At 27.0% G+C, this 25,267-nt stretch overlaps 3 protein-coding genes across 4 annotated transcripts in view; 2 read left to right on the top strand and 1 right to left on the bottom strand.

Moving 5' to 3' along the window:
- LOC100208788 (DNA-directed RNA polymerase III subunit RPC6) overlaps positions 1-12,042 on the bottom strand; it is a 44,345-nt gene extending 32,303 nt beyond the window's left edge. The window contains exon 1 of the mRNA XM_065804562.1: positions 11,683-12,042. Within this exon, the coding sequence (XP_065660634.1) occupies positions 11,683-11,868 (186 nt within the window). The 5' untranslated portion in view covers positions 11,869-12,042. The remainder of the gene's footprint in view (positions 1-11,682) is intronic.
- Positions 12,043-17,429: 5,387 nt separating this feature from the next.
- LOC136084506 (3-hydroxyanthranilate 3,4-dioxygenase-like) overlaps positions 17,430-25,267 on the top strand; it is a 68,705-nt gene continuing 60,867 nt past the window's right edge. The window contains exons 1-2 of one of the 2 annotated variants that reach the window (XM_065804561.1): positions 17,430-17,499; positions 21,835-21,913. In XM_065804561.1, coding sequence (XP_065660633.1) covers positions 21,857-21,913 — 57 coding nt within the window. In that variant the 5' untranslated portion in view covers positions 17,430-17,499; positions 21,835-21,856. Of the gene's footprint in view, positions 17,500-21,569; positions 21,701-21,834; positions 21,914-25,267 lie in introns of those variants that run through there. The other variant, XM_065804560.1, reaches the window with a different exon arrangement.
- Positions 18,726-19,325, top strand: LOC100205600 (large ribosomal subunit protein uL29m). The gene has a single exon (XM_065804559.1). It carries the CDS (start codon positions 18,784-18,786, stop codon positions 19,273-19,275), a length of 492 nt encoding a protein of 163 aa, XP_065660631.1. The 5' UTR covers positions 18,726-18,783; the 3' UTR covers positions 19,276-19,325.

The following is a 25,267-nucleotide window of genomic DNA, read 5'->3' as shown; positions in this document are numbered from 1 at the left end:
ATTTTAAATTAACATCCTTAAAATTTCATTACTCAATTTCAGTTGCAAACTATTTTAACTTTTGAACCAACAAAAATCCGCCATTTAAATAAATAGTTTTGGTGCCTAATTCTGTTCTGTGTGTAATGGAAAGCTGAAAATATGTACACTTGGATATTTGGGACAAGTATTCCAATAAAACAACTTAAAACAAAATTACAAATTTAATTACAAAAAGGCTGATGTAGCTTGATTATAATTATAATTTTTATAATGTTGTCCTGAATATTTAGATAAAGTTATTACAAAGAATTGGAGAGTTGTTTTTTCTAAAACAGAAAAAAAAATGGTTACACTTATTACTTACTGGTAACTTGACAGTAACTTAAAGGGTATCGAACAATCAATTATCAAACTGTTCCTTTAGTTGTTTTGACTTGCTGTTTCTATTTTATAGGTTATTTTATAAAATCTGATCTTAAATTTTGAAAATTTATTACATTTTCACTGGGGCAAGTTAAAATGTAAAATAGCATTTTTTTTTCTGGAAATCTTTTTAAACGCCAAGATAATTCCATAAAAAGAGTCTTTTTGAATGACATGATTTAACAACATTTTTACTGAACAATTAAACTTAAAATTTATGCTAAAATTAGTGCTAAGTAACATTAAATATTTTAATCGCAATTAACCGCATGATTTTCAGTGATTAATAACAATTATTTGCAGAAATGCAAAAAATTCAATAACAAAATCAAAAGTACTTAAATAACGTGTAAATTTATTCTTCCAAAGTTCTGCTGTAAAAATAAAAGTGCATTAACATTTGGTTTGTTAAATCTTTAAACAATTTTATCAGTTTTTCAAATTTTACATTTACTTACTCACCAAGCCAGTTGCTAAGACAAAAAAAAGTCATTCACATTTTCAGTTGATAAAGAAACTCTCTTCTTTGTACAATATAACCAGCAAGAAAAAACAACTTTTTGCAAGGTACAGATGTTGCAGGTATTGCTAAGTACTTCTGTGCAATGTGATGCCAGCCTGCTATGTGAGCCTGCACGATTGGACCACCACTGTAAATAGACAGGCTTCTGTACTGATGGTCGGCTCAGCTCTGTATCAATGCACACTGTTCTCTATTGAGTCTTCTTTGTATTCAGAATCAGACTCTGATAAAGCAATCAATAGAACAAACTTTTTCTTTGATGGCTTTGATGCTGTTGCTTCCACAGGTTTATCTTCAATAACCCAATATTTTTCTCCACCCATTTCACTCAAATGATTTGCATTTGCTTATACAAACAAAAAATTTTCTCATATTCAAGCTCACACATACATAGACACATTAATTCTCTCACATGCAATTTGACCAGTCTCTGAGAAATGTATGACATAAAATATACCTGCAGGGATCCAAAAAAAAAAGATCCTTAATTTTAAATTTGTGGCAATTTGACCAAATCGGACAACGTTATCAAAAACAACCTAGAATAGAACCTGCCAGTAGCTTTTTCAACTTCTAAAACTCTATTTTAGCTGTTGGCATAGCAACCTTCATGTTGTGTATGGTGAGGACATCTTTCAGTGGCTGTTTGTTTCTTCGAACACTTTTTATCATGTCCAGTCGAACTCCAAATGGTCGGAATATCTTGTTTAAGTGACTCCTTTTTTTGTCCTTGTTCTTGCACTATCTGTACTGACTTTATTTAAGAAGTGTTGACTTAATTTAATAAAAATTTTTAATAAAGTGTGCTGACATTATTTATTAACATAAAAAAAATTTTCTGAGAATGTTTCAGCAAAATTTCTTTCTTGTGTCTTCATTACTGTCAGAGAATGTGAATGCAGTTCCCATTGCATATCAATGTAATGTGCAGTAACTCTGAGGCTTTTCATACAATTCATGCTTTTTACTTGCAATGGTGCTTCTTGGCAGAGGCTCATACATGCAGTCATTTGTTGCAGTCCTAATAACATTCTTCAGACCAACATATTTCACAACACTATTTGGCCTGCAATTTGTAGCTACCTACTTTGCAATGAGATTTGTTATCTTGTCTTTCTATTTTTTCTCTATAGTTCTCAAGGTACATGTTACGGAGTTAGGAGAGGACTGTAACTACAAATTAAAATATCCTCCTCAGCTGTAGTGGCCTTCTCGGTCTTGGAGGGTGTGTGTGTGAGAGAGAGGGAGGGGGGTTAACAAAATAAAAAAAATTTAGACTTGAAGTACACCAATGATAAAAAAATTATATTGCCATGTTTACAAATAGCTTTAGTTCTATCAACTCATTGTTGCAGAGGTTTAAAATAAAGTTGTCTGTTTAAGATTTCGATACCTTTTTCCATTTTTATAATTTATATATTCACTAACAATACAACTCTTTATTAAATATACTTAATTCTTTTCATCTGAATGCAAATAAAACATAAATTCACATATGTTTCATTATTTTATAATTCCATTATTATTAAAATTATAATTACATAACTTTAAAACAACATAAAATAAACAAAACTATAAACAAACATAAAAAAAACAAAATATAAAGTAATTTTTTTAACATACTAATACAAATATAAATTAATATAATACTAATGATAAGTATAAAATATATAATAAGAAACAAAAACTTTTAGAGGCAGCTTCACAAAAGAAAAATTAAGTAAAGCTTCAGAAGCTTTAAAAAAAACAAACAGCTGAAACTTATGATGAACTCAATGTAAAGACTAAAAAGTCCAAAACAAAATTTAGCAAAAAATTTTAATTTTTTACCATGCTAAAAAGTGGAGATTAACTTTTTAATTTCAATTTAATAGTTCTGTAAACTAAATTGACAGGTCGGTTTTGAAATAATTCTTGTGCAGACCTGCTAATCTTTACTTAAATGAACTATTTTAAATTAAAAAGTTTATTTTTCAGTTTTGAATTTTCAATATAAAAAGTACGTTAGCGTGCGATAAATTAAGTGTCAGTATTAATTAATGTGTTAATGCGATAAAAAAGCAATGATTTGCCCTAGAACTTTTTACTTGGAAAAGAAAGTTTAATTAAGGAAAAATATAAATTGTTTTGCATATGAAAATAATTTTTTTAACTACTCATAAAATAACTATTTTATGAGTAGATCATTAATGATGAAAACTCTAAGATGACTAAATTTAAGTTTAGATGTTTATCAAACATTTATGATTTTATTCAAGACCAAACAACTATATATTTTGAAATGGCATACAACCTTAAGTCCAAAAATATAGATTTTTGGACTTAACTGATAGTTCTCTGCAGATTTTGCAGAGAACTATCAGTTTTTAATACAGGATCAATTACTAAATACTTACATAATAACAAAAAAAAAACCATTGGAATAAACAATAATATACATCCAGTTGTTATTTACTTCAATGAAATTTCTAAACCAAACGATCTTTTTTTAAGTGATAAAAATGATCATGTTAGGTGCTTTGTGTATGAGTTTTAAAAAGAAGTTACCACCATTACATATCTATTTCAAATTCTAAAATTAGTTTTAAAAGAAAGAGTGAGCATTAATCTGCAGATAGATTTATATTGTCAAAAGTGGTAGTAACTGATGTCTTGGTTGTATCAAACCTAAATGATTTTGTTGCATTAAGTATGATTCCTTTTATTGGCATGGCTAAAAAGATAGATATTACTATAAATGATATCCAAAATAAGTTTATGCACCCTCATGATCCATCTAAAAACCTTATTTGGCCAACAAGAGATATCAGTTGGGTACCATTATCAAACTTTATTGTGGTAATCAATGACCCAACAATAAGATCAAATATTTCACATTGAGGTGAATGATTATATAACTATAACTAATAAATTTTAATTTTTTAAAAGTTGAAAATTTCTTTTTCTTGAATTTCTAATTTTTCCAAGTTCTTTATTTGTCTTCTAGTTTATTTGTCTTAGTTTGATAAAAACAAAATTTATTTTTTATAAGTAATAATTTTAAATATATTTAAACAATGCTTTTTATTTTTGTTTCAGGAAAGACCACAATTCAATTCTTCGTTATCACTTTAACTAAATTATTCAACACAACTTCTATGGTCAAGTTTCAGTTCCGCTGCAAGCTTAGACAAGAATGGCGTGCGATCAAACGCTATTGCTGACCACGCGAATGATTTTTTTTTTAAACTTCACCATGACTGTTTCGATGTTTTAATGATTTAAATATTTCAGAAATGCGCAGAAAAAAGAAACGCTTAAGCTAAGCTTAAAATAGGAAAAAAAAATTAAAAAAAACAATTACTTACAAAAAAGAAAATATATAAGCACTAAAAAAAACTCAAAAATCTTGAACTTGAAGCAAAAATTACTTTTTGTTACGTTTTTAATTGGGTTTGATATAAATTACTTGAAAACTTATCTTTTGAAACATTTTATTAAAAGTTATGCAAAACATTTTTACATTGAGTAATAAATTACTTCTAATGATTGTTTAATAAATGAACAAATTTTATTTAAATTATTAAAAATGTTATATATAATATTTTGAAATTGTAAAAACATTTATTTTTTTCCCAAAAGTTGCAAAAAAAATTTATTAAATAAAACATTTAAAAGATTTAGAATAATTGTAAGATAAAAACATACAAAATACATCAAAACTTTTACATTAACCGTCAAAATACATGCTTATGTAAACGCTTATATAAAATATAAATGCATGCTTATATAAAAAAAGTAAATAAAGTTATTTTATATTATTGTATGATTTATATTAATAGTTCTTACACTTATTTTAAGCTTTTTTCCAATGCCTGCCATTTCTATCAAGTTACCATCTTTTTTTCCTGTTTTATTAGTAACTATTATTTAATGTCATTACAGTTTTAAAGCATTATGCATAGAGCGATTTACATACGCCTTAAATGATTTTACGAAAGCAGTAAGCGATTTGGGTTAAGCAACTTTTTATCATTTTTAACTTTTAAATTATTCTATAAGCAGTAAAATAAAAGAAGTTATTAATTTAAAAAAAAGTCACATTAACTTTAGAATGACGTTTAAGTAAAAATATTTTTTACAAAAGTTTGAATGACAATTATGTTTCATATAAGTGCTATTTACTTAAGAAAAAAACTCAAACAAAATTAATAGTTTATTTTTATTTTAATTTTAGTTTTTTTGTAATGATTGATTCTTTAAGCTTGAAGTAAAGATCATAAAAACATAATTTATTTCTGATAAAAAATATATGTAATATAAACTAATTTAATAAAAATATGTAATTTTACTCAGAAAAAAAATAATAATAATTTAATTTAGATTTAAAAAATATATTTAAGTTTATTTAAATTAAAGTTAATGCAAAGGTTAAACTTAACTGTCAAATCTATATTGTTCAATATATAAGTTTCATTTGTTCTTAAAAAAAAATCAGCTTATTTTTATCGCAATTGTTTTTTCAGTTTTCCTTTCTAAACATTTTTTAATATTTTAAATATTTTTTTAATACTTTAAACAGCTGCATCAAAAATTTGTTAAAAGTTAAACTTTAAACTAATCAGGACATTATTAAAAAAAATCAATTTACATCAACATTTTTGTATTTATACTTGATCAGATAGTGACAAATATTAAAGTTTCAGTTGTTAAGTTCATTTTTAAATGTTTTAAAGGACTCCTTGCCCCAAAATATTTACACATTTTTAGCTTTCCACTATACACAGAAAAAAGGGCAGAAACTGTTTTTAAAAAAAGTGGTAGATTGAAAAAAATAAAGGAGCTGCTGATATACTTTATGCAATCAAAGCAAAAAAACAATAAAGTAGATTTAATGCCATTATATCTAATGACATAATGTATCTAATCATATTGTATATGGATAGACATATCTATGATTTATACCTAACCATATTGTGTATGGATAGACAAAAAATTACTTAAGGTCCATAAGACTAAGAATTTTCATAAATCCATAAACAAATTAAAGCACAAACTAAATAACATTAGTAACAACCTTGTTAAACTGATGAAATAATGTGTAACTTGCAAAAAAAAAATTAAAAAATTTTAAACATAAACAGCCTTGATGATTGTTTATGTTGCATCAACTTTGATATGAAGCAGTTTTTTTATTGATAATTTATGTTATTATACTCAAATTATTTTATACACAATTGTATGTTAAAATATGTTATATATTTGATATATATTATTGTTTAAGTATATTATAATGTATCCATGATTTATTTAACAACAATTTTGTGTGTAATAAAAAAATTCGAAAACTTCTTTTAACTTTAGTTTTTTATTTCAATCTTTTAATTTAATTTTTTTATTACTTTATCCTCTTTTTTATTCTATTTTACTTTTATTTAAAACTATTTTATTTCTAAAATAAATTAAAACTATTTTAAAATCAAATGCACTTAAATGTGCATACAACAACAGGCATTAATAAATATATGCTTACAACAACTACAGAAATTCTAAATGTTGGTTTTGCATTTTATAAATCTTTTAAAAATAAACTAAACATTGCTAATTGTAGTGTATGCAAACAGAGACTATGAAAATAAATAAAATTTTAAGATAATATGTATTAAATTAAAAAAAAATTTTTTATACTTTTACAGTGAAGCAAGGAGTTCAAAATAGATAAGCTTCACAAGTAAAATTTAAATTAGGTTTGCAAAAGTTTAATATAAATACTTTTATATTATACTTTGCGATAAATATTATAAGGTAAAATTAACTTAAAAAACCGTTTTTAAAACAGCCTGTAAGATATACAAACCCCAACTAAGATGTTAACCCCATCATGTTTTTATAATTTGTTGGGTAATTATTATTTATTACGCATTATAGATATTTATAAAAAAGTTTTAAAATACTAATGAAGCTGATTTTTTTTAAATTTTTTTAATTTAATTTTAATACTTTAAGCTAAGTCCATTTCTTCCAAAATTTAATTTTTTCAACAGAGTATTTATTGAAAAAGGTGCAAATCTAATTTTTTTTCTTCTTTAAGTTATGCAGGTACTCCAAGAAGATCTTACAATATAATTACAGAGCACTAAGAAAAAACATTTAACCAGGAAGTTCTTACTTCCTTTCTTACCAATGATGTATATATTTGACATATATGACCAGACTTTTATGCATATATGACATATATGGCCAGACTTTTATCTTTAGAATTTTTTTTCTTACATTCATAAAAAAATTACAAAGTCATAAATAAATAAACATCTTAAGTAAATAGGTAAAAAAAAAACTGCCTCAAAGTTGCAACTAAAACATCAAAATTCACTCTTAATTTCTCATTTGTCTAAGAATAATTTTAAACTCCATTAACTGCAGCATTTATTCTTATTTTTTTAATATTTCACAGGGTAATTTGACTTCTACTTGTCTAGCGATTCCAGAGCGCAACAAAAAACATTTGATTTTTGACAAAAAACACAATTTTCATGAACTTTACTCTTTTATATATATATATTTTTTGATAATCACCTCCTCAGTGTCGATAAGGCCACTACAGATGAGGAGGCTGCTTGTGGTTATAACCCTCTCTCAACTCTATAACTCCGAAACACGAACCTTGACAAACAAGGTTTTTTCTAAAAATGGTTTTTGAAGGTAAGATTTCCTAAGTACTAAAAAACATCAAATTTGTTTGAAAATTTACATATAGATTAAAAAAAGGAGTCTAATGGAATGGGAAACATTTTTACCATTTATAAATATTTTTTAAGTTCTCAGCGTTTAAAAACTTTAAGGTCTGTTTATTTTTAAATAAACTTTTAAAAAAGTTTTTTTTTAGAAAAAGTGAAAAAAGCAAGTATAGCCTTCCTCTATTCAAATCAAGTATTTATTTGTCTTCTTGAAGAAATGATACTTAGGAATTTTGTTTAGAAATTATGTATATAATGTTTTTATTCCTTTGTGTATCATTTGTTTTGATTTTTGCATTTGATTTTTGATATTTTTTTATGCTATTTTGGTGCCATTTCATGCCAAAGTTTGAATACTTAAGGACAAGGCATTTTGTCAAAAAATCATCAGTTTTTCCAGCACAAAAAATTAAGTAACTTAAGATCCAATTAGGGTTACCATACTTCTTCTTTTTCTGCAGGAGAGTTTGCTAAACTACATGACATCAATCATACTAGAATTTAATTATGGCAGCAAATATAATAATGAAGAGCTAAATGTAATTGACAACTAGGAGCAAAAATATACTTTAGCACGCGGTCCTTCACAAATAGAGGACGTCTGGTAACCCTAGATCCAATTAACTTCTAGACTACTTATTTTTTAAGTACTTGTAAGCTTTATACACCTATGTTAATTATATATAAATATATTGACAAAAAAAAACAACTATGAAATGGCTAACTGGTCATTTACCAATTTTAACCTATTTTCTTAGAGTGTTACGTATTCTGATTTTAAGCATAAACATCTATATTTAAACCAGACCTTCCAACTCTCACGGTTTTACCGTGAGACTCACGGTTTTATAACGAACCTCTTGGTCTCACGGTTGATCCAAAATTCTCACAGTAAATTTTAGAAATTTTCAGAAGAATTTTTTTTTTCAGTTTACTCTTAATATTTTAGCTTAAAATAATAACAAAATATATTCTGAAAAAGATTGTGATTACATCAAAAACGAATGAATATTAAGTGAACAAAACAGATCATAAAACCGGCTCCGACTTATAAATAGCTTTAAACATGAGTTTTTTTATATTATAAATCAAATCCGAATTTTTAAAAATGGCGTCAAAGCAAACATATAAATGCAAATTTAACTCAACATGGTGCCAAGATTACCCTGTTAGGGCTGTTAAAGGTAATATTTACCAATTTTACTGTGTTCCGTGTGTTAAAAAAATAACTTGTCATCATCAAGGAGTTAAAGATGTATCTGATCATTGCAAAAAAAACAGTCACAAAGCAAATGTAATGGCATTAAAAAAGCAAACTTCTTTAAATAACTTTTTAAAAACTGACACAACATTAGATAATCAAGTAATTAATGCTGAGGTCATGGTAACAAATTTTTTGGTTCAGCACAACATTTCTTCACCTCCGATCATCTTACGTCTCTTTTTAAAGACGTTTTTCCAGACAGTAAAATTGCCAAGAGGTATTCAGCAAGTCGAACTAAAACAATGGCTATTATAAACAAATCATTTGCTCCACATTGTCGAAATTACATTGTTGAACATTGTAAAGTTCATCCATACTCCTTAGGCACAGATGGATCGAATGACTCTGGCATTGATAAGATGAATCCTATATGTATCAAAATATTTGATGCTAACCGCTCAAAAACAATAACATGTCATTTCTTTGATATGTGCTTAACATCAGGAATTGATAGTGCAAAGACTGCTGTTATCTTTTCTTCTATAGAAAAAAAATTTGAAGTATATGAAATTCCATGGGAAAATTGCATAAGTTTAAGTGTTGATAATACAAACTCTATGATTGGAAAAATAAATTCAGTTGCATCAAGATTTTTAGAAAAAAATAATATCTTTATTGGTGGCTGCCCTTGTCATCTTGCACACTTAGCTGCTAGTAAAGCACATGATATTTATTGTGATTATATTGCATTAAATGTCGAAAATGTTATGATTGACTTGTACTATTGGTTTGATAAGAGTGCAAAACGAAAAGGCAAATTGAGAGAGTACTTTGAATTTTGTAATCAAGAATATCAAGGCATTCTAAAGCATCTATCAGTTAGATGGCTATCTTTAGAGAAATGTATTTCAAGAGCTATTTTACAAGTGAAACTTTTGCTGATGAAAGGTTTAAGCGTTTATATGACATATTTCATAATCCAATTTTGGAACCAGCAATGCTTTTCCTAACTTCAGCATTTCCTTTGTTTTTATATTTCAATCTACTATTGCAGCAAGAAGAGCCAACAATTCATTGTCTAAAATCAGCAATGGAAAGTCTAGGCAAAAAGCTGGCTAAGCGCATTATTCTACCAAAAAAACTGAAAAACATTTCATCGGTTTTAGAAATAGACTTAGAAGATTCAAAAAATTATATTGATACTCAAGATATTTATCTTGGAGTTCTAACAAAACAAAAACTCAGGCAACTCTTTGAAACAGGAGATATTTCACAAAAACAAAAGAATTTCATGATGCTGCTTACTATTTTTTGAAGTCGTCTCTTAAATATATTAAGCACAAATTTTCTCTTAATGACGATTTAATTGTTAATGCTAGTTGGGTGGATGTTTTAGACCGTGAAAACTCGAAGTGGGAGCAAGTTCAGTATTTTTATGACCGGTTCCCACGTTTGATGAATGGTATCAAACCTGATGAATTGTATGAGGAGTTTAGTGATTATCAGATTTTAAAGAACAATGATTTTGATGATAATGTTTTTGAGGAAGATAAGATACCTGAAAAGATTCTTGATGATATTGGAGGTGAACCTTTGTTTCACTACAATATTGACGTTTTATGGTACCATATTTTAAAAATGGTTATTCCCAACACTTTAGTTAAACGTTTCAAACTGCTACCAAAATTAGATGAAATAGTTCTCATTATTCCCCACAGTAACTCTGAGTTAGAACGATTGTTTAGTATTGTAAAAAAAAACAAATGTCTTGAGAGATCAGCATTAAAGTTGGATGGGACATTATCAAGTATTTTAGCTATGAAAACAATGTTTCCCGAGGCTACTATACCATGTTTTCAATGGAAACCATCTGAACAGCTGTTAAAAACATCAAAAAAAGCAACAAAAATGTACAATGCTAAACATAATGAATAAATATTATTTATTTATTAATAAAATGCAACTTTTCATTCTATTTTAATTTTTCTTGTTTGAAAAAAAGCCCTTTTTTTTTTTTAATTTTACGCTTCCCAAGGTTTTTGTGTAAATCTCAAGGTTTTAAAAAAAAAGGTTGGAAGGTCTGTTTAAACTGCTAAAACTATTGTACTGTCATTAGGAATCAGTATTTAAAAACTGGTAAGCAGAAGATAGTATGGCTCAAAATAAGGTTTTGAGTTTTTAAAAAAACGCAGATCAGATATCATACTGTTTTCAAGAATGTAAGAGTGCTACTAAATTTACTGATTTATACCTGCCTCAAACCAAACCCACAGTTGATGTAGTTGCATCTCCTTGCATATTCTACCTAAATCAGTCGATATAGCAGCTCTCCTTTTTATGTTCTCAATATACCAATATATTATCTGGTCTGCTTTTTTGAAAGCTAAAAAACCTCATTTTGAGCCATACTATCTTCTGCTTACCTTAAAAACTAGCAGTTTCATAAAAAAAAAGGTAGGAAAACTAGAAAGAAAAAAGGGCGCATTATATATAACATGCAAAAAGCTTCAGTTAACAAAAAATCATGATTTAATTTAAAACAACTATTTTATCATTTATAATAAGCTCAATGTTTATAAAGATACCATGCAATATTTCATCTAGTTCAAGTCTAAGTGCTATTCTCTTGCCTTTTAATTAAGACATACAATTGTCTATTTTAAAAATGTATATTTAGTACTTTAGCTAGTAGTGTTAGCATTATAAATTTTATAACTGGTTTCGTATGAAAATTGATAATAAAACTTAAACAAATATTTTCTAGGATCCTGCACTACAACAGATAAAATTATTTAATCTTAAATTACTTGAATAGATTATAAAACTTAGCATACTGTAGATAAAAGGCGATTAATTGCTTTAACATATTGTTGAGTGGAAACATCGTGAAGTACAGCTTTTACATCGCTATCAATTATTCCTTTTGGATTTGATTTGCAAAGATCAACAATTTTTGCTTCAATATCTATGAAGTCAACAGCTTCTGACTTTACTTGAATCAGATTTGAAACAGATGCCATTTTGTAATTGGCTTTTTTTATTTTTTTTTACATTTGAATATAAAAATCTATTATTATAATATTATTGAACAATATGAACTACGACTATATCTGGAAACACGTGTTATTGTAAACGTTCCAATACGCCATTACAAAGTGTTCAATATATCGTTAACGTCCGAACTAATTAAAGCTTCAAAGTGGGAAAGCCGTGCGATGAAAATTCCAACTCAAACTTCCGACTAATAGTCTTCTATAAACACGTATGCGAGTATGAGGGAGGGGATAAAAATTAACCTTGGCAAAAAGACACCATAAATAACCATAAAACTCAAGAAAATCCTTCAAAATTAAAAAAAAACTTGTATATTTCAACTTCAAATTTTGAAGCCGTTAATAGAACTTTTAAAACTACTCAAACTTACTCAAACTAACTCAAACTAACTCAAACTTACTCAAACTTACTCAAACTCAAACTTTCTAGAGAAGTTGAAACGTAACGCTAAGCGCATATAAGAAACTTTAAATGAAATTACTGGCATTCATAGAATTAAAACATAATATAAAAAGTCATTATTGGTCTTAATAACTTACCAAAAGTTATTAAGACCAATAATGACTTTTTATATAATCCCAAAAAATTAGCAAATCAAATAAAAACTTTTTTTGTAACTCGTGACTCAAAGTTAATAAAAAGTATTCCAATTATTACTAAAAAAATAAACTATTTTACTTTTTATGTAAATATACACTAAGTAATTTCCATGAATGAGTTTGAATAATAAAATGCTAAAAATTAATAAAAGGAGAGGCCCAAATAAATAAATGGTAACATAGTAACTGTTTTTTACGAGATCATAAAAAGTATACTCTTTCAGGTCTTTTGAAAGGGTTCTTTACGACAATATATGTGATCATCTTTCTATAAATAAAATACTAAATCAATAGTCAATATGGATTTCAAAAAAATAACTCCACTGAACACGCAGTGTTTCGTTTGATTAAAAATATTTCAAATTTGTTTGAGAAATCACAATTTACTTTTAGAGTATTCATTCATATCGTATCAAATGCCTTTGATACGATAGATCATTGAGATTCCTATAAAAAAAGCTTAAAAATTATGAAATCAGTGGTAATTTTCTAAAAATACCAGAAAGCTATTTAAGCAATTGTAAACAGTTTGTGCCAATTGATGAATCCTCCTCTACAAATTTGTTCGATAATATGTGGTGTTCTCTAAAGGTGTATACTCGAACCACTTTTTTTCTAATTTATATTAATGATTTTTATAATGCCTAAGATTTAATGGCAGTAATGATTGCTGAAAACACAAACTTTTTCCTAAGTAATAATATCGTGACATTTTTTTATGACATAAATATGGAGCTAACTAACATTTCGAAATGCTTCTAGTCAGGTAAACTATCAATTAGTCAGGTAAACTATCAATTAGTCAGGTAAACTATCAATTAGTCAGGTAAACTATCAATTAGTCAGGTAAACTATCAATTAGTTAGGTAAACAATTAACTAAACCTAAATGAGTTCTATTTTATTCAAAATCCAAAAAAAATCTTTTACCAAATGATGTGTATGAAAAAAACATAACGTCAAATGCCGTTATGTTTTTTCATACGAATTATACATTGAACTTAACGGCAATTACCCAATATAAAACACGAAATCTAGCCTTTTTTTTAAAAAAAAAAAAATTAACGGATTTTAGTGAGTAGAAAAAAAAAATTCCTAAAAATTTTAAATATGTTTTTAAAAATGAACACAATAAAATTAAAAAATAAAAAACAGTTAATTTACTTTTTGAGGTTAACTAAGTCTCAGTATCTTTTGTTGTGTACAATATAATTGTTTTTTTATTGGCTAAAGAAAAACAAGAGTTAATTTCAATATAAAAGTAAATATATTCATAATTATGAAAATACGCCAACAGTCAAAAAACTGTTTCAAAAGTTTACTGACATTAAGCATAAACAGTTAATTAATTTGTAGAAATTTTTAAATCCAGGAAAATTGGAGAAAATATTAAATACCACAACTCTGGACTATTCAAAAATATATACATATATTAGTCAATGAGGAAAAATCTGATTCCAAATCAATATTAAACACAGAAGATGAGTTAAAATTTTTTTTAGTGAAGCTAAAAATGAATTTATATTGTTTCACACGTCTTGTTATTCAAATTATCAAAATCTATAACAACCCTTAATCCCAAAAGGATCTTTTTTTTTTTTAAAAAAAAAAATAATTCTAGATATAGAGAACAATTTGTAGAAATTGACGATTGTACCCCTCCACTTCAAAATTCGTGTCGTCGGCACTGTTATCTCAAACCATTAAAAAACAATCAATGTTAAATTTAAAATTTTATTTTTTGTAAACAGACAAATACATATAAGTAAAGAAGTTACAGAAAGTAAAGCCATTGCATCTTTGAGAATTTACGTAGAACGCTCCATACGTAGGATAAAGATACGTTGCCAATTAAGCAAAGAAATTCATTTGCCGCTTTGAGGGTTAATTAACCAACTATGGACAGGCACTTGTATTTATGTTTTATACTTTTCCCTTCTTCTCAAAAATTAGAAATATAAACATTTATATATAGAGGGTAATATTTCATACAAACATTCTAAAAAAGATTTGTTTTTATTTTTATTTAACTTAAATAAGGCCATAAAAATATGCAGCTCCTTCCTCAAATACTAGACCGCAATGTTGGCTTAACGATGTGGCATTTGATCGACTGCTCATTCAACCAACGGCTCGATGCACAATAGATTCAAACCTAGAAAAAAATTACATACTAATGTACGACATGGAACCAAGTATTAAAGTAATTTTAAGTAAATAATATTTTAAAAGTGTTAAGCAAAAAAGCAAAAAAGAAGAAAAACAAAAGCTTGCAAGAATAAATAATACTAAAACGTATTACTCGGTTCACTAAAACAAATTACAGTAATTTGAATTTTATGTAAAAAGCTGGGGAAAAGCACACTCAAAAACAATCATTTTTTAAATTGTTAAAAAAAGAAAGTCATTAGTTTGATGCATTCATGGTTTCATTATTTGATAAAATAGACGAAAAAAATTGTATATAATTTTTAAAATTTTCTAAGGAGCACCGATTTGATTGTATTCAACAGACCCACATTACCTCGTTTAGTGGGGTAATGTGGGTCTAAGTCACATTTTTATCCAATATAATTTTACCTAATATGATTGTAGTTTATTTGATAAAATATTATATGTATTATATTTAAATTATTTATTGTGTAAATATGTATTATATTTAAATTGAACCTGTTATTTTGAAAAGGACACGAGTCCATACTTTTAACAGTTAGTTTATAAATTAAAAAACAAAATTTCTGTATGATTTATGTTTTCTTTTTATAATAAATAAAACTTACTTAGTTATATACATTCTTTATTTATCTACTCCTATGTTTAATTTCTTTAGCAGGGTAGACATTTTTATCTACTCCTATGTTTAATTTCTTTAGCAGGGTAGACATTTTTATCTACTCCTATGTTTAATTTCTTTAGCAGGGTAGACATTTTTATCTACTCCTATGTTTAATTTCTTTAGCAGGGTAGACATTTTTATCTACTCCTATGTTTAATTTCTTTAGCAGGGTAGACATTTTTTTAATAAATAGTTAATAATAATAGTTATAATAGTAATAATAGTTTTGAAAAGTTTTAATAAATGGTTGTGTCCTTTTCAAAATGGCAGGTTCAATTATTTGATCATACGAAATAATAAATATAATAGTACTTCAATAGATATTTTAAATTTTAAAGAACTTTACACGTTCAAACAACAAAAGAACTATACATGTTCAAGCATCAAAATAGAAATAAAAAATAAATAGTTAAAAATGGAAATAAAAAATAAATAGTTTAGCTAATAGAAATAAAATAAAGATTTTTTATTTTATTTCTTTTAGCTGTTCTCCAAAGAATGTAAAGCTTTCTCGTGGTTAAATTTCCATTGTATTTTTTTTACTACTTTTCTAAGTATATAAAAAAAATCACTTTAAAATTCTCCATTTTGAATCTATATGATATTCAAATTTGAAAGATATATATATATATATATATATATATATATATATATATATATATATATATATATATATATATATATATATATATATATATATATATATATATATATATAAAGATTCATCATCTTCCAAAAACGATATGTTTATATAATAAAAAATTCATTGTATCATGCTTCAAAACTGCTATGCTGCGTTATCTACTAGTTTCGAGGGAAAACTTATATCATTTCATTTTCTAATTTTTTTTAATTTTTAGCCTTAGGTGCACCAAGACAACCTAACAGTCTTTCATAGAGCACCGCGGAAGATTATTTAACTTTGAGATTGATAATTTTGAGCAGCCGTGACGCAGTGGTTAGAGTTCTGGCTCAGAACCCAGCGGTCCGAGGTTCGATGCCGGCTCCAGCTCAATAAGCGACATTGGTAAGGAAAGAGGCGTGAACTTCTAGTTAAATGCTCTTCCGCGGTTCTCCATGATAAGACCGTAAGGACTTCTGGGAGCACCTAAATAACCTAATAAAAAAAAAACTAAAAAAAACAAACTAGGAAGTTCGCTCTTCCTTTCATTCGATTCGAACTCTGAATCTCTTGCTTCTAAAGCAAGGGCTCTAACTATTGTTCCACGGCCGCTTAAATCTCATCTAAACGAATCCATAGCAAAATAACTTTAGAAAAATGATTGAGAAGTATAGTCAGACTTCTTATTTAGACTAACTTTCATTTTAAAAGTAATTATTGTTGTAAAAGTAATAGATTCTAAACGGTACAATACATATTTACATATAGACCCACATTACCCCACCCAACAATGTTTTTTTATTTTTAAAAACTATGCATTATTCCGTCTTGAAACTAACTGAAACTATCTAATATTTTTTCTTCCAGATAATCGAATGAAAAAATCATTTGAGATGAAGGTTTTTATAACCTAAAGAAGAATAGAATATTAATATTCAAGCATATATTTTCTTTCAGTTTCAAAAAAAACAACCCTTATTTCAATTCAATTGAATTGTTGAATGACTGTTTTACAATTATCGTTCGCTTATTTATTTTGTATTATATTATATAAAGAAATTATTTAAAGAAGAATTAAATTTAAGAGAACTGATATAAAACAGAAATTATTTACATATGAATTATTTTATAAATTAAATCAGAATAAGAAATTCGAACTAAAATCACAGAGTTGCAACTAATGCAAAATACTGTTCGCTCAAACATTAAATCTGCATAGGTCGTGACTTAAAAAACATCATTAACTCAAGTTTATGTATAATTTTTCAACTTATTATAGAATTTTGAATGTTTTTTATATATATTTTTCCAATTACTATTTTTTTCACATTGATTTTATTCCGAAATTAGTTTTATTGAAGGTTTTGAACACTTCAACCAAATTTAATGAAATTTATTAAATTTGTTGGATTTCTAGTAATTTTACGTATAATTTTTACGTTATATTTTTTCTAAAAGGAGAGGCCGGGGAGTTTGGAAATAGATTAAAACGACTCGTGCATCCCACAAACTTTCGTCTAGACCTTAAAAGTAAAAAACTGGTACTAAATACTAAAATATTGACTTGTATTTGTAAAACTTATAAATTATATTATTATTTTTCGCATTTTCCAATGCTTTTACAACGACAGGTCTTTTACAACGACAGGTCGCATTTCCAATGCTTTTACAACGACAATTAAAATGACTTACTCATTTTTATAAAATGCAGACTAATTACCATTAATGTTATCTTTTATGCTCTTTTCATCTTCATCAAAAAAGTTTACAGAATTTTTTTTAATGATTAAAAAAAATTCTGTGAACATTGTTGATAAAGATAAAAAGTGCATAAATGATAAAAAACAAAAAACAAAAAAGCTTTAATAAGTGCCCCAAGTAAAAAGTGAAGCCCAAACCCTCAGTCTTATGTGCTCTGGAGCCCCTGAAAACTGAATTTATTATTACAATCATAGGTATTTTTTGTGTAGATAAATTTGCAAATTTATACATGCATACATATATACACACATATGTATTTATACATACATACATACATACATACATAAATACATACATACATACATACATAGTATGTATACATATATGTATGTATGTATGTATGTATGTATGTATGTATGTATGTATGTATGTATGTATGTATGTATGTATGTATGTATGTATGTATGTATGTATGTATGTATGTATGTATGTATGTATGTATGTATGTATGTATATATATGTAGGTATGTATACATACATACCTGCATATGTAGGTATGTATGTATGTAACATACATACATTTCTACAAATGTAGGTATGTATGTATACATACCTGCATAAATATACATACATACATACTACATATATGTATACATACATACATACATACATACATACATACATACATACATACATACATACATACATACATACATACATGCATACATACATACATACATACATACATACATACATGCAAGCATGCATACATACATACATCAATTTAATTAACCAAAAGATTGAGGTATGCATTTGGGTATATCCTTTTATACCATTACACAATTTTGCTGACAATGTTGTGGGCAAAAATACATACATAGACTGACAAGTTATGGTGTAGACAGCTTGTTTTAAATCTATTTACTCCAGTAACAATTTTTTTTTGTTCATTATTGCTTTTGAAGTTAAAAAACAATTTAAAAAATTTTTTATCAATGTTTTAAAAATCAAAGCGCAATAAGCTGCTAATTGTTAACTTAATAAAGTTTTAGTGGACATATATATATTTTTTTAATAGAAAGCTAATAAATAAATATTATTTAACATAATTAAAAAGTAGAAACATGCTCCTTAAACTTCTTCAATTAAATGTAGAAAGATTATTGAGTCTTCCAATTCATTTTGCAAGACCTATATCAACGACTTCAAAATTAAATAGTTTAGCGGAGTTCTTTCCTCCTGGTGTTTATGATTCTGATAAATTTGTTGAAGAAAATCCTATTGTTGGTAGAAAATGGAAAAAATCAGAACTTCGAATACGAAGCAATAGTGATCTTCATAAATTTTGGTATGTTTTATTAAAGGAAAAGAATATGTTATTGACAATGAGACAAGAAGCTAAGCGACTAGGTATACCTGTGCCTGGTCCAACTAGATTAGATAAAGTTAACAAATCTATGTTGGCTGTTAAATCAGTAATCAAAGAAAGAACTGATGCTATTTTGCAAATTGAAAAAGAGCGACGGTTCAAGTTTGATCCTCCACCATTGCTATATAAAATGCCAGCAGCAGACAAAACTAATAAGGAAAAAGATGCAAATTTAATTGAACAGTAAAGTTGTAATATGTAATGTATAATGAGTTTAAATGTAAAAATATGAAATGATTAACTTTAATTCAAAAAATAAAGAAACCTTAGTTACTGTAGTTACTATTTTAGCCTACTTAAAGCCAAAATAGTTTCATGAAGGTGTTAAAACTGCTTTTATATAATTGTTATATTAGTTTTCTGTTTAATACTTAATGTAATAAATATTTCCATTTTTAATTGATAGGACAAAATAAAAAGCAATTAATTATAACACCCTAACACTTACCACTCATCATTTTATTCATTTTGTTTTTTGTATATAGTTTTTTGACATTTAATCTCACAATCTTTATAAAGGTTTTTAAAAATGTTTCCTATTTTTGTTTATTTTATTTAAAAAAGTATTATGCTTGATAAAATTTTTTTATCTTTTTTATCTTTTACATTTTATCAAAATATGAATGATAAAAAAGAAAGTTTTTTATATTAGTTTCAATATACACATATATAGATGTATTTCTTTTACTAATTTTGGTCTGACACATTACTTAAATAGGTGATAGTTATATAGAAGTCTTAGTTTTTTTAATAAAAGAATCACAAAACATTTTTTTTCTCCTTACTATCTATTTAAACCTAAACCCTCTGTCGATGGATGTACATAGAGACACATACATGTATATATATATATATTATATATATATATATATATATATATATATATATATATATATATATATATATATATATATATACATGTAACTTGTTTCTCTGCGCAGCGGCCTTGTGTGTCAAGGTTTGTGTTTCGGAGTTATAGAGTTGAGAGAGGGTTATAACCACTATTAAGTAGCCTCCTCATCTGTAGTGGCCTTCTCGGCCTTGAGGAGGTGAATAACAAAAAAAAAAATGTATTTCAGGGTGATTTTAAAAACAACTTTTTTTGAAATTGACTGCTGGCACCCCCTGAATATGTTGTATATAATAAAAAAATGCTGGATTTAAAAATTTTTTGAATAAAAAATATTTTAAGGTGTTGCTACCAACCATCGAACATTAAATAGTTTCATGTTCGATTAAAAAATGAAATTTTTTTTTCAAAAGTATGTCATGTTGGGTCTCAAACTAAGCAATATTAGATAAAAATTTCAAAAATGCTAATCACTTTATAATTAAATTTTTATTATAGACTTTAGTGAATAGAATAATTACATTTTTTAACTAAAAACCAAAAATAGGGAATTTAACAAGATTTTTTGGTTATAATTTTTTATCGATGTTTTTTTTAAAAATGTGTATTATTTTTTAAATTTTTATATCATTTTGCTTCATTTGAGACCCAACATGACTTACTTTTGAATAACTTTTTTTTAATAATATTAGGGACCTATTTGAAGTTCGAGGGTCAGTAGCAACCCCTTAAAATATTTTTTATTCAAAATTTTTTTTAAATCAGCATTTTTTAATATATACAACATATTCAGGAGGTGCCAGCAGTCATTATCAAAAAGAATTATATATATATATATATATATATATTTATATATATATATATGTATATATATATATATATATATATATATATATATATATATATGTATGTATATATATATATATAATATATATAAATTATATATATAATATATAAATGATATATATATAATATATAAACTATATATATATAATATATAAATTATATATATATATATAATATAAATTATATATATATATATATATATCATATAAATTATATATATATATAAATATATATATATATATATATATAAATATATATATATATATATATAAATATATATATATATATATATATATATATATATATATATATATATATATATATATATATATGGACTATTCTGGGCAAAAAGATTTTGGCGGCAGTAGCCCCCCATACCAGAGAAATTAGGCAGAATTTCCAAGTATATGCGTTTTTTTGCGAAATATTTGTCCTAAAAAAAAAGGTCCTCAAATTTAAATTTGGGCAGCGCCAAAATAGGGTCCAAATAGCGCCCAAAAACGGTCTAGGATACCCCTAATTTATATATATATATATGATATTTTATGTATTATCTTTGTTAAACATTAGTTCATATATATATATATATACATATATACATATATATATACATACATATTTATGTATATATATATGTATATATGTATATATATATATATGTATATATATATATATATGTATATATATATATATATATATATATTTAAATTTATAAAATAATATATTTTTCTTATATAAATTTTAATTAAAAAAAAAATACTCTGAAAATTTATACTTACATCTAGAAAGAGTAAATTTGACATTAATACGAGTAATTTAAAATGGAAGTAAATAACATCGACAAGATAGTTAACATTGACCAGTGGATAAAAGAGAATGAAAATAATTTTTGTCCTCCTGTGTGCAATGCTATCATGTATTTTTTTAATTTTAAAAACTTTTTTTGCACAAGCTTATATTTTTGTATGTTTTGTAATTTTATATTTTTTTGTTTTTACATTTTTTTTTTTTTTAATTTTAAATAAATTGTTTTAATAACTTCTTTGACAGGGCTGAAGGTTTTTTAAAGATAATGTTTATTGGTGGTCCCAACACCCGGAAGGATTATCATTTAGAACAAGGAGAGGAGGTAATTTATGATTTAGTTTATATGAAAAATTAATTAAAAAAATTTTTTTTATACATTTTTCTTCCAAGGCTGACTACCCAAAGGTCATTGTATATATATACATACATACATACATACATACATATATATATATATATATATATATATATATATATATATATATATATATATATATATATATATATATATATATATATTTTAACATATCATATCTCCCCAAGAACTAAAGTTCTTAAGTAAAATAGTCATTTAAATATGTCAGCTTTTCTCTGGTTGATTTTCTGATTGCTGGTAATAAATTATAGAGAATTTCTCTGCCATCAGTTTTCTCCTCAGCGTCAACAACTATTTCTTTGATTCCTTCCACTCATGCAGCAAAAATACTTAAATCTAAAAATACCCAAATCTAAAAATGCTTAAATCAACCTCTTCAGTGATAATAATTTTACTTTAGTAGAATTTGAAATAGGAGCCATTTTCACATCTTGCACATGTCTCAGTACAATTTCAATTTTAATATTTGTGTTTGTGAGTATGTCATTATAGTACCAACTTTTCTAACTGAAATGCACCAGTGGGGTGAACTTTCTCTCTAATTCTATAAGTTTCCATTCCTTGTGATTTTTCCTGAATTTAAGTATTTTTTTCTCCTTGAATTGAATTGGTAGATGCCAGATGTACTTTTTTTTGAGAAGCAGGTGCAGATTCCTTTGTGTGTTCCCGTTGTTGGTGTTGCATTATACCATAATACCGATGGTAACAGACATATTTGCGCTCTCGGAGCTGTTCATTTTACTGTGCGGTTATTACGTTTCACAATCCCGTTTTCTGATAATCTATATGCACATCTATTAACATTTTTTATACACCGTTTCTCATGTATGCTTGAAAATTTATTGGATCTAAATTACTGCTCCTATATCCACCAAAAGTTCTTGTGGGGGGCCATACTCCCTAAATACAGATTCCAATTGCCTTACTACACTTTTGGTATCTACTGCAAACCAACTTGATTTAATGAAGTTTTAATGCACCAATTGGTTTACAACATTTTTAGAGAACCTAGAAATTGTTTTTAAAACATATTCTTCTTTTGTTGCTTCCGACATGAGTACTATTGAGTGGTTTAATGCATCCTGTAAATTGATTTTTTTTTATTTTTTTTTATATATCTTCGCTTCCAACAAGGCTGCAAGCAACCACTATAAGAGTTGGAGGTTACTGGAAAAGAAAAGATGAATATGGCAACAGTATTCCATACAAGGCCGGATTTGAGATTTATAGAGATAGAGAATAGAATCCTGAGTAAGAAAGTGTCAAGCTCGATAAAGTGATGCAATCTTAGCAGATGCTAATTTTGCAACAGATTTGATATATGGTTTCCAAGAAAGACTGGAAGTGTGAGTTATTCCTATAAGATGAAGGGTAGATGACTCATCGAGTACATTACCATCCATAAATATAGGAAAATCTAAATTATTGCGATAACGATTGGCTAAAAAAAAATTGAGTTTTATCTGCATTAAAGTTCACCAGCCACTGTGAACCCCATGCTGTAGCAGAAGTGAGATCTATTTCAAGCTCAGATGCTCCCTCCAAGCAATCAGAGAGTGTTGGCCTCTTATCACGACAAGAATAACTGGTAGTATCATCAGCAAACAATGCCACCTTAGATGTGATGATATCTGGAAGATCGTTAATGTAAAGTAAGAAGAGTATAGGTCCAAGGATTGAACCTTGATGAACCCTTGAAGTTACAGAATATGAAGAAGAGTGCTGTCCATCGAGGACAACTTTTATACTACGATTGGAAAGGAAAGACTCAATAATCTTAAAGATGTTACCAGATAAACCATGAGAAGAAAGCTTATGGAGAAGACCAGCTTGCCAAACTTTATCAAAAGCTTTAGAGATTTCAAGAGCGATAGCCTTAACTTCTCCACCTCTATCTAATGCACAATAAAACCTATCGTTTGATATTGTTCGCAAATCAGCTGTAGAATAAGAAGATCGAAATCCATACTGATGATCAGAAAGGAAGTTATTAGATTAAAGATGAGAGATTAAGTGTTTGTTAAATAAAGATTCAAAAACCTTGCTATGATAGGAAGAAGACTAATGGAATGGTAATTAGATGAGGCAGATCGCTTTCCAGAATTTATGAAAATAGGGATAACAGATGCCGCTTTCCAGCATGCTGGAAAACAAGACTCTGATAAGCACTTGTTAAATAGTTTTGAAAGTATAGATGGCAGCTCCAGAGAACACTTCAGCAAGGCTACAAAAGGTATGCTGTCTGGACCACAAGCTGTAGAAAAGTCTAAGTAGAAAATCACTTTTTATACAGAAGCTGGAGTGATACGAATTTCAAGCAATGGATCAACCTGTTTGATGGCTATATCAGGTAGAATGCAACTAGTGGAATCAAGAGATGACATTGATGAAAAGTTCTTAGCAAACAATTCAGCTTAGTCTTTAGGTGAGGTGACAAAGTCTGATCCATACAAGAGAGGTGGAATAACAGATTTGCTCTTATTATTGAAAATGTTAAAGATTCTCCATAAGTTATGAAAGCTAAATTTTTGAGATCAAAGTTGAGATTTTTTGACCTAAGAATAGTGAGCTTTGGCGTTAGATGAAACTTTTTTACAATGGTTTCTAGCAGTAGTAAACAAACGTCTATTTTCTGGAGAATTGTTTTGCTGACAGGTATGGAAATAACGGCTTGGATTAGAAATTGCAGCAGCACAAAAGAGTGAGGCTTGACCTGGAACCGTCAAGAGGGAATAAAAGGTTCCATGCCAGCTTGAATCTATGAAGTTATATAAGAAGCACATTAGTCAGCAGGAAGATGAAAGATTTCTACTCAAGGGCCATCACAAAGAAAATCATGGAAAGAGTTCCAGTCAGCTTTAAGTTAGTTGTAAGAGGTACGATGATAGGGGGATTCTAATGATTAAGAAGAAGAATGAGATAATAGTTTTAGAGAGGTCAAACTGTTTCTCAATCTCTAACTCAAATAGTCAACTTTCAGAATCAGAAGCACCTAAGGGTGAATGAGGAGAAACTGATCACTGACTAGGATCAGAAACAAGACAAAAGGTCGAGTAGAGAAGGTAAATGATTTGGGTTGTCTGGAAAACAAGTTAGAAAGTTGACTATTTAAGTTAAAGATTGAGAAAGGCAAAATTTGTGGGTCTTAACGCCAGCAGAGTCACTGACACTAGAGCCAAGCCAATCAGTGTGATGAGCATTAAAGTCGCCAATAACAACAATATTGGTTGATGGATAAAGAAAGAGGGTTGATTTGATCAGAAATAACATCAAAAAGAGTGCAGTATTGAGATGAAGGAG

The sequence above is a fragment of the Hydra vulgaris genome, chromosome 09 (genome assembly GCF_038396675.1).
Source record: "Hydra vulgaris chromosome 09, alternate assembly HydraT2T_AEP".
Classification (NCBI taxonomy): domain Eukaryota; kingdom Metazoa; phylum Cnidaria; class Hydrozoa; order Anthoathecata; family Hydridae; genus Hydra; species Hydra vulgaris.
Note: the sequence above shows the minus strand (reverse complement) of the source record. Positions and strands in the feature narration are given on the sequence as shown.

Excerpts from the sequence above, each read along its gene's own strand:
- LOC100205600 (XM_065804559.1), top strand. The coding sequence starts at position 18,784 with ATGCTCCTTAAACTTCTTCAATTAAATGTAGAAAGATTATTGAGTCTT.